This window comes from Centruroides vittatus, unplaced genomic scaffold (genome assembly GCF_030686945.1).
Source record: "Centruroides vittatus isolate TY-2023 unplaced genomic scaffold, ASM3068694v2 contig_3060, whole genome shotgun sequence".
Lineage (NCBI taxonomy): Eukaryota > Metazoa > Arthropoda > Arachnida > Scorpiones > Buthidae > Centruroides > Centruroides vittatus.
Genome location: NW_027121964.1, coordinates 706,213 through 717,912, shown reverse-complemented (window position 1 = coordinate 717,912; position 11,700 = coordinate 706,213). Strand labels below are relative to the sequence as shown.

Genomic DNA, 11,700 nt, shown 5'->3' with positions numbered 1-11,700 from the left:
CCCATGCATTATTGACACCAATCAAGTGGCATCACCTAAATTTGCATATTTCCATAAACAATTAAACCAACACCAGTAGATTGGTGTCAAAAATCATTGCATTTGGAAACCTAGCTTTACAGTTTATATGAAAAACAACCACAGCAGATTGTTCAAATAAGTTATTTTGCTTACAGTTTTAGATACCTCTTTTTAACACATTTATTGCATTTCTTTTAGTACGGTGTCATTCATACATTTTAGGACAGGAATTATAAAAAATTAAAAACACATACAAATAATATATAATTTTATTCAAAGTATGACCCATTGGCATATATGTAAGCTTTAGTGCAGTAGTACAATTTTTGGAGAGCAGTAGAGAATTCTTTTCTAATTTTCTTCAATTTGTCGATCACAGGCAATTTTGCGGATGTTCCCATCGTCTTTGGATGGTGGGAACATCCGCAAAATTGTGTTGTTTGAGCTTCAATTTCAATTTGAGAAATAACAAATAGTCCAAAGGATAAAAATCTGGTGAGTAATGGGTGATCAAGTATGGAGATTTCTTTTTCCTGTCAAAGGAAAGCTGCAAACTTGCAGTATTCTGACAAGCAAATGCATTATCATGCAACAAAAAAAAAAAAATGTCAAGACTGGAACTCGGGATGCATATGCTAAATGAATTTCAGAAGTTGATACCGAACATTTTTATAAAACTTCGCATTCACTCTTCTTCTTTCCAGTATGATTCCTTTGTAAAACAGGTTTTGTGAATCAAAAAATGGTCTACATCATTTTGTTGTGTGATTTTTGGCATTTCTATTTCTTCGGTATGGGTTGCTGGGAATGTCTCACCATTCAGAACTCTATATGTAACACTAATATATACTGTAAATGTTTGTTTAATAAAAAATCTCTTAGTCAACTTTCAAATTAAAAAACTGTGGACTGATAAGTCCTTTGGAGTAATAGCTATTAAGAATACTAATTAAAAATATTTTATTTTTAATGATTTCGGCATGGTGCAGAGATTTGTTCATTTTCAATATTCTGAAATGTTTAACATTGATTTCTGCAAAAAAAAATTTTCTGACTTAAGGATGAGATGACCAAATTTCCATTAGATATAAAAGAAAAAATTACATCTGCTGAACATTAAACAAACCTGTTCATTTTTCAATCAAGAGAAATTTAGAAAAGACCAGTGGTGTGTGGTGACATTTGATGATAGGGAAGCTGTTCCAGCCCTGGATAGAATCATTTGAAGTGTTTATATGATATTTTGGTATGATATTTTGATTTTGGTGTATAGCATCCACGAGCTAAACTGCGCGAGATTGGTGCTCTGTAAAGTGCATGTGTGAATGTGTATAATCTGGCTGCTTTACACCATCCAAATATTTTTGCCGTGGAAGCTATCCCGTATTCGACAATACAGCGCTTCCATTGGAAATATGCATATACGAATTTATATTTGAATCTTATCATTGTTTTTCACATGTAGTGTAGAAATTTGTAATAAGAAACATGATGCAGTTATAATAAAATATTAATTATAAGTAATTCAAAGTACATTAAAATATGAATATAATCACACAATGTGTATTTATATTTTAGAAAATACAAAGTAAGCTGTGCTTCCACAGCTTCCATGGATGGCATGCCACTGGAAAAGACCAATAATCATTTTATTACACAGTTAAGTAGGGCATTTGCATTCCAGTTAAAAAGTCTAATAAATTACTAATTTAAACTTATTTTCGATGTAACCAATTTATTTTATATTACACAATTGAAAGTAATATGTTCATTATCATCACCATCATTTGTAGAATAAAACTAATAATGAATGATTGAGAAAAAATATAAACTTTATTAACTTATAAAAAACTTATGTTAAACTAAAGCTATTATCCTTATATTAAAATGGTTACATTTTTCTGTTTTCACACAACAGCGGTCCGATCATAATATGGATAGGCCTGAAATTCACCAATTTTCTGCCCATCAACAGTATAGTTGAAAGACCGGAAACAAGCATTGCAGAAAAAGAAAGGATCATAAGGAAGTCTTGTGTTATTGTAGGTTATCCATCTGTAATACACAATTTTTAAATATAAAGCATTTAGTAATTTTAAAATATTAATTATAATAATGAGAGTTGATTTAAGTTAAATGTGATTTTATAGTAAATTCTTTAATTTAATTAAGTTTGCATTTTATAAGAATTAATGCATATAACAATTGTTTCTGTAAAATTACTTCTGAATTGACAATAAAAAGAAAAAAGATGAAAAATAAATAAATTTCTCTATTATTCAACTTTTGAAAATTTTTATTGTAAATTTGATAAGTGCTTTAAATGTCCACAATAGCAATGTAATCAAAGCAGCCTAAAACTATTTTAAATGTAACACGAAACATGAACATGTTTCTTGAACAATTGAACATGAAAATTTAAACATTTCTATTGAAATAAAACATTTTATCCTTCTATCCATACGTTTCTATATTCAACGGTTGACTCAACGGTGAGAAGAAAACATTTCTAAATGGACCATTGAATTCTCCGTTGAGACTAAGGACGTCAGCGCTGTTTCACCGTTGAGCTCAATGGTCTCGACGACCTGAAAGACCATTGAGTATTCAAAAAACTAACATGGCGGCTTCCATAAAAAAGTAAATTTTGCTTATAGAAACTATTCATTTCCTCTTGCTGTGGATGCTGTAATAGCAGACAGATTAATGAATGATCTGTATATAATAAAACATGTGATTGCACAATTATGTTGGATAATTTGGTCAATATTGAAATATTAAGATTTTTTTCAATTGTTCAAAATTGATTACGACCAATATTTGGCCCTCTTTAAGTCTTCCTAATGATATAAATATTCAAGAAATTAATTAAAATTATTAAAGAAAGACCCAGTATACTAGAAAATGATACAGATAAGAGTTCATTTGAATAAAAGGATTTATTCGAATACTAGTTAAGCGAGTTACTTTAATTATTTAGCAAAAAAGTCACAATTGTTGTCTTCTTTTTAATTAAGTCGGCCATCATGAAAAGTGCCCTTTCAACAGAAACGTTTCTTTTTTCTACAAAACGTCACATTTTGTAGAAAAAAGAAACGTTTCCGTTGAAAGATGGTTCAACAAAAGCACTCGACAAAAAATTCACTGTTGAGTCAACCATTGAATATAGAAACGTAAGGTATATTTGGATCAATCATTTTTATAATAAAAATTTTTTCACTTATAATTAAACCAAATAATGCCTCTTACAAACTGTAAATAAATGTCAAAATTCTCTTGAAGTGATTTAATTTTTTTTAAGAAGAATTTAATTCCTAATTCTCAACTTCTTGATCATAATGTGTTCCTAATTTTAAGTCTAAAAATTAATAATGCTAACAATAATTAACAAAGAAGATTAATATTATTTTTTCATTCATTTCCTTGATTGTTCAAGCACTTGTTTTAAGTTTCTCTGTCTCAGACACACAATATGTATATCTTAAATATCTTTGTCGTATTATTTATGTTACGATAGCATATTTGGCATCTATTCAATGCAAATTAAATAATATTTTGGCAAATACTCCTTCAAGTTGAAAAATGCATAAAAATTGCTGGGTGTCTGTGTTTTAAAGGAATAGATCCATATTTCCAAATGGAACTAACCATAATGTGTGATTGACATTGCATTGTAATCAAAATTAATCATGTCTTGAGGATAGTATCTTGCAACCTTTTCAACATGGAGCAGCTGTTAGCAGAGTATTAGTATCTCAGGAATCAACCAACAAGAAACCTGACAAATCACTTTATAAACTACTACAGCGGAACCTCAGTATACGACCTTAATCCGTTCCCGATGTTTGGACTTATAACGAATAGGACATATACCAAACCAACTTTTCCCATAAGAAGTAATGTAAAAATGATTAATCTGTTCTCATGTAAAAAAAAACCCTCTTGATATGATATATTAATGGGGTTGTAAAATAATTTAAACACTGTTTGAGCACATTAATAAAAAAATAAATTTTATTATAGATTTTTAAAGTTATTACAGTATATTGTATATTATTTAAATCATTAAATCAAAATCAAATCAAATCAAATTCTCCTTAATACTAATAATCTGTTTAGAAATTGATTAAACTGTTTTCGCAATGTTAGCAGGTTTAATAATATCTTTATTTTTCACGATTGTCGATATCGTCGTTCTCGGAATACGGTATGCAACAGTTAAATCTCGAACACCCATGCCACCTTCATATTTCTCAACAATCTCTTTTTTCAGTTCCATTGTGATTCTAATCATTTTTTTAGTTTTCTGTTGCTTTTCATTTGCCTTTTTGCAATTCATGATTAATAAAATTTTACTTACAAATTAAAATCAGAAGAAATTTAACAAAGTTATAAACCATGGGACCACAAACCTCTAGTCTGGTCTAGAACACCGATAGTGCTACTTGTTCATAGATGGAGCGTATAATTGAATTAAGTCGTATACCGAGCAAAATTTGTTTCGTCCAAACAGGACACATTCTGAATTGGAAGTATTCTAAAGCAGACGTATACCGAGGTTCCACTGTATGTATATATATATATATAAAAAATAAAACAAAGAAGTATTTTATTACCAATTTTCTTATTTAAATTAGCAGATTTTAAATCTAGGAATTATTTATCAAATGACACTGTAGATCTGGCATGCCAAACATATGGACCGCAAGACAATTATTTGCAGCCCACGACATGAATTGAACAATGCTATTTGTTTATTAATTATTATTATTATTATTGTTTTTATTTTTATTTATTCATATTACTTAGAGTTATTTATTTTATTTGATTTCAACAATTTGTTTATTAATTATTATTATTATTGTTTTTATTTTTATTTATTCATATTACTTACAGTTATTTATTTTATTTGATTTATTTTTATATTTAATTTTTTGTTTACATTATGGATATGTTAAATGAGAATGACATCATCGTTATTCTTATTTCGTTAGACTTTTCGAATGATTTGCGTATAACTAAATGGCTGTTTTCAAAATCTAAGATATGAATGGTGCTAGTGTAGTCTTATCTGAAATATTTTTCTTAGATTGCTTCGGGTGGACAGTTATTTCAATCATTTCACCTTTTAATTCACAATTTAAACACTCGAGTAGATTTAGAAACATCGATATTGTCGGGTGCCATTTTCTTAACAAAGTAAACTAACTCTTTCCTTCATGAGCTTTGTTAGAGTTTCGTTCAAAACGTCATCACCGCAGAGCATGTGCACTGAGTGAGACTACTACTTTCCGAATGATTCGTTACTAACGCATTTAACTCGTTTGACTTTACGAACATATCCTATGTTTTTTCTATTTTGAATTTCAAATTAAAGTCAGTCTTTGCAAGATTATTTATTACATAATTTGCATTATTTTGCATATAAAATGAGTGTTTTTGAAATATTAGTAAATTACAGTTTATCCTTGTACTTTGAGTTTTGCAATCCTTATTTTCGGATCAGTTTACAGACCTGCTTCAGGCCTGTAAATTTGCCGAAAATGTTTGTTCTGTGATTAAAGTTATTGCTGGAAAAGTACAAATGGTGTTGTTTTTTTTAAATTTATTGTCAAATCTCGAGTTATTAAAAAAGAGTTTTTTGAGTCAGCTACTTTTGGGCTACTTTTTACAAAATTTTTGGCTACAAAAGCTAAAAGCATCTGGCCCACTGTCATACTTCAGACAAAAAATTGGCACTTAAGTAGTTTGAGTTTGCCACCTCTGCTGTAGATAAATATTTTTGTGATATATTAATCTTTTATTTTAAACATTTCAAGTACAGTAGACTCCCCTATAACACGGTAGATACATTCCATGTTATATGAATTCTGTGTTGTACGAGTCACTTAGGTTTTACAAATACATGAGCCGTTCACAGCCTAGCACTTAAGCAGTTTAGGGGCTATGGCTGTTTGAAAGGTTTTCTTCCATAAAATTAATCGATTTTAGACTAATTTGACTCAAAATTTCCAAATCACGTATAATTTTTTGGGAATAATCCATATAAACTATGCTATAAACAAAAAATTGTAGGAATACTTACCGAGTGTGCACCATTTGAAGACAACATTGCTTAAGCTTGTTTTCGTTGCAGAGTGGCTCATTGAATGGCGAACTCGTTTCCCGATAAGTTATTCTTTCTGCGAAAAATTCGCCGAACTTTGGAGACATCATTAATAGAAATATAGTTTTTATGGCCGTTGAATAATAAATGTTTTTTAGTAGGTCTGCTGCTCATTTAAACTCAACGGTTTTCCAATGTCTACTATTGGTCCAGATTCGACCAATCCTGTGGAAACATGAATTGGACATGACAATCTGTCTCATTCTTTTACTGTGTTATATGAACACAATCGCAATTTTTCTGTCGTGTTATACAAATCAGTCTTATATGAACCCGTGTTATAGGGGGGTCTACTGTAAATACCAGTTTCATTTTTCTAGTTTCCATTCTTATGTGAATGAAATACACAAATTCTTTGAATTACAAATTATAACTGTAAAATGTCATTTAGTTATGCTTAAAATAATTAATTTCAATAAAAAATTATTATTATTAGCAATCCTACCTCACTATTCGATTTTCACAAATCATGCAGTGAAGTGACTTTTTTGAATGTGTTTCTTCATACATGGGATAATGACTTATTACATGGCTATCATCTGGATGAATTAATCTATATTATTAAAATACGTTAGAATAAATTAAACAGTTTAATTTGTATCATAGTTTCAGTTCTCTATTTATTCATAGCTATTATAAACCACAGTTTACCTGATATCTTTAAAAACAATTAAATGTTCACAGTATCCTTGATGAAGATACACGTATGGATAACCTAACTGTATATCAAGATCAATGAAATGTGTATCCTCCATTATCTTCTTTTGAAATGGACCAATTCCTCTGCTAGGGTCTTGGGCCCACTTTTCAATCACCCTTGAAATGATATTAATTGTAGAAATTTACTACTTAAAATAATTAATAAAAGTATAAGTTTATTTAATTAACACAAATATTATAGTTTTTCGTTAATGTTACCTATGGTTCCAAAATGGTGACTCGTCTCTGATTCCAGCAAATAGAAGAAAGGAAACAGTGGGGACACATGTTCTAACCTAACCTAACCTAACAATTTTGTTCGTAATAATTATGGTAATTTATTAGAATAGGTTAGGTTGGGTTAGAACATGCGTTCCCCGTTTCCTTTCTTCTATTTGCTGGAATCAGAGACGAGCCGCCATTTTGGAACCATAGGTAACATTAACCTAGTTTTTTACATTAAAGCCTCTTATCTCACTTAATATTGATAAAGGTATCTCATACACTGTAAAGTGGAGATATCAGAGACTTATAACACTGTTACTGAGGGCATCATAATTACACTTCTATGATTAGAATGCAACTTTATTTCTGGTATGCATTTCAGTGCTCTTCAGCAATACATAAATAGATAGTTATCTACAATCAATCATGATTATAAAATTTAAAAAAAGAAACCATTAACAATAAGGTTTCTTTTTTTAAATTTTATAATCCTAATTGATTGTAGATAACTATCTATTCATGTATTGCTGAAGAGCACCGAAATGCATACCAGAAATAAAGTGTATGAGATACCTTTATTGACTCTAGTTTTTAATAAAATACATTACACTTTAAACATTCTTTAATGAATGTTTATTTGCTTTATAAATTAATATTTCATTTCACAACAGAAACAATGTGTTTCATTCATTTTTTATTTTATCCATAATTTATTATATATGGGAAAAGCATTGTTTTCATGAAAAACTTCTTGCAAAGATTTTGATTTACATACAGTATATACTTGAAATACAGTAAATCCCAGTAATGTTATACAGTAGAGTCCTGTACAACACAGGAATTCATTATAGGAAATCACATTATCAAAACCTGCATTATCACACGATTTATGAAAGTTTAAACCTTGGCCTATAAGTTGAAAAAAACGTATACCTTTGATTGATAAAATTTGAGGGTTGTTGCTTGCTTTATTTGCGCATTGTATGGGACTCTACTGTACATAAATTGGCTAACTGGTGCAAAATTCAGATATCTACTATTATAGCTTTTTAAATGTCATTATAACTTTTTTTTTTATGTCAGAAAAAGTGATAAAAAACAAAACAACAACAATAAGTAATATTGTAATAAAATAAAGATTAGACAGAATGAAAAATATATTCATGACCCAATACAGCTTGATCCTCACGCCAAACAATAGATAAAAGGAAGGAAAAGTCACTGAGTACAGCATTAACAGTTTTTTATTTTTATTAAAAGTGCTAACAATAATCTTATGTTCATCATCGTCAAGCGAACGAAATGGAAAAATGGAATACAACATTCCAACATGAGTGCAAAACATATTTAAATTAAAACTAAAAACCATTATGAACATTCTACAAACTTCGATTACACTCGATGTTGTGACATCATGCAGCACATGCATGGATATAGATCCATGTTAAAGGTGTGATATCAGATGTACTGTATATCGCTATTTAACCGTTTATATAGAGCAACCCATGAGTTGGGCAGGTCAAGCATGGGAGTGTTGCACAGTTCAAAGGTTGTATGAGGAGAGATTCCCATATAAACACAAGTTTATATGGGAAATAAATGTTTTGCAAAAATGCCAAAGAAATCCACAACAAATAGCTAGGGATTTAATGTTTTATCAACAACCTTTAAAATGTAAGTTTAGTATTGAAAATAAACCTGAGGTCATTAAAAGAATTAATATATGTTATGGGTTTATTTTCTGCGTAGAAGGTGGATAACCAAGTATTACGAATTAGTGAAGAACAATTATTACAGTTTTCTGGACATTAATTTTTAAATTAGAATTTTCTAGAAGGGAAGTCAAACAGTATAGATCAATCTGAATGGATTGAGTGTCATGGTTGATCAATTTAATATTGTCAGCATAAGCTATTATAAACAAAGTAATTTGATCAAGTATATTGCTCATATAAGCTAAAAAAAAAGATTGCTTAAAGTTGAACCTTGATGAATGCTGAATAAAGAAGAAAAATCCAAAACTTCAAAATCACAAAGTTTAATTTTACAGGTATGTAGGGTATAGTAATTATTAAGCAGGATTGATATGTAGTGCAGGTTCAAATTCAAAGTGTTCTCTAAGAGCTGAGGAGAAGAGTGGGAATAACAGAATTGAATGCTTTGCTAATATATCTGTATAAATCATAAAGATGAATTGCTTTCTTTCAAAATTCTAAAGGATTGCTGATATAGTTTACAAAAGTTTGGTGGCAGTGGAATGACGCTGAAGGCCGCGGTCCTGAATTGGAATTAAGTTAGAAGAAATTGTGTATAGTCTATGGTATAAAATTTCAGCATGACAGATGAAATAGAAATGAGATGGAAAGAATTTTTTTTTAGGTACAACTTTAATACAGTAGACCCCCCTATAACACGGGTTCATATAATATGGATTTGTATAACACGACAAAAAAAATTGCGATCGTATTTGTATAACATGCTAAAAGAGACTCGTATAACACGGTAAAACGTCATCGCCGACTCATGTCCCGACAGGATTGGTCGAATCTGGACCAATAGCAAATATTGTGCAAACCGTCGAGTTTAAACGAGCACTGGACCTACTAAAAAAACAATTATTATTCAACAGCCATAAAAATTACATTTTTATTAATGATGTCTCCAAAGTTAAGTTATTTTTCTGTGAAAAATTCGCTGATCAGGAAACACGCGACTGCTGTTTGATGAGCTGCTCCGTGACGAAAACAAGCTTAAGCAACGGCGTTGTTGAATGGTGCACACTCGGTAAGTAATCCTACAATTTTTTGTTTATAGCATAGTTTATATGGATTATTCCCAAAAAATTATATGTGATTTGGAAATTTTGAGTCAAATTAGTCTAGAATCGATTAATTTTATGGAAGAAAACCTTTCAAACAGCCGTAGCCCCTAAACTGCACAAGTGCCGGGCTGTGATTGGCTCATGTATTTAAGTGACTCGTACAACATGGAATGTATCTACCGTGTTACAGGGGGTCTACTGTATTCAATGAGAGTCATTGTTTGGAAACAAAACTATTTTGAACAAATTTGAAAATAACCTGGATAGAAAAACTGCAGATATTGGTTTTAAGGATTCATGAAAAATATCAGGAATTAGATCAGAACTATTATTTGAGTTATTTAAGGTATCTATGGCTTTAAGAACTTGGAAATGGAAAAGGCACGTATATATGCATAAAAGTGAGGGATAATGAAAAATGTATGGCATTAGGAAGTATAGTGCTGAATCTTTTTTAAAATTATTGTACAAATTATAAACATTATCATCTTGAACAAGTTGTAATTTACATGTATTCTTTTATAAAAATTAGGTATAAAAGACCAAAAAGTGCAAGAATTGGACAAAAATGACTCTGTTACCTTATTAAAGTAGTTCTGGAAAGAAATATGGCATTCTTGGTAATACTTTTTTGGTTGATATGGCATATGTAAAGATTGCAGGAGTTACCAGATTTTCTCTGTTTGTTCCAGTGCTTCAGAAGTAAATTACATAGTCTTTTTCAGATTATAAGTACACTATTTTTGTGATGAAATTTCTACTTTACAATATTGCAAAAATTTGTGTATAGAAGATAAAAGAAGTAATATCAGACATCATATTAATAGAGATAGCATAATGAGGTAATCAAGGTAAGGCCAACTCATAGAGCGTAGGTGGGAAGCGACTTTTTCCCAGTTAATTTGAGACTGTGAAGGTATATTAAAGAATCACTTTGTTTAAACAGAATTAATATAGAGAGAAACTTACAGGCAAATAGGTAAGTGGTCTGGCAGAAAACTACGAGTTGGGCAGGCAATAGTACAACAGTTGCTAATGAATACTAGGTTGAAGTAAGAATTCCCCCTTGAAGAAAGGTGTACTATTTTGGATAAATTACAAAATAAAAAAATTCAATTTATAAAATAAACTTTAGCAGAGTCCATAATGCTATAAAGTGGGCCTAAGGAATTCCAATTAACATTAGAAAGATTATAATCACTGCACATAACAAATTTAAAAGAAGAAGGAATAATAGAAGTAAATATAAAACAGTGAAAGATTTAGAAAACAGACAGTCTCTTAAAATGAAGAACATAGACATTGATTAAAATAAGTTTATATTCTGGGATTTTTAAAATAAGAATAGAATCAATATATTCAAAAATTTTAAAAACTTGTAAAGTCAGGGAAAGATAACAAGGATTCCTCCTCAATCTTTTTGATTAAGGCATTCTAAAGATATATGTGAGTAACTATTATAGTAATAAAATTTGTGATATTATACAATAATACAGTAATACCCCGAACTTATGCGATAGGTGGGACCGAGCGATAACCATGTAAGTCGGGGTATAATTTTGCATATAAATACAAGTTATTTTTAATTCGGGCCAGAGACTGAAGAAAACAATAATTTAGAAGAAAATGTTTAATAAAATCTTAAATAATATATACGTATAACAAATTATATTATTAAAATCGTAAACCGAAGTTATTTTGATGTATTGTAGAAGGCTTCATAAAATCTAACAAATTCGTCTGACGGCTCAAAGATTTTTTTTTCTCC

At 29.8% G+C, this 11,700-nt stretch overlaps 1 protein-coding gene across 1 annotated transcript in view; it reads right to left on the bottom strand.

Annotated features, from left to right (window-relative positions):
• Window positions 1–1,830: 1,830 nt before the first annotated feature.
• Window positions 1,831–11,700, bottom strand: part of Pbp49 (proximal sequence element A Pbp49) — a 52,271-nt gene continuing 42,401 nt past the window's right edge. Inside the window, exons 7-9 of the mRNA XM_067267563.1 lie at window positions 6,839–7,003; window positions 6,633–6,740; window positions 1,831–2,076 (exon numbers count right to left, since the gene is read on the bottom strand). Of these exons, the coding sequence (XP_067123664.1) occupies window positions 1,929–2,076; window positions 6,633–6,740; window positions 6,839–7,003 (421 nt within the window). The 3' untranslated portion in view covers window positions 1,831–1,928. The remainder of the gene's footprint in view (window positions 2,077–6,632; window positions 6,741–6,838; window positions 7,004–11,700) is intronic.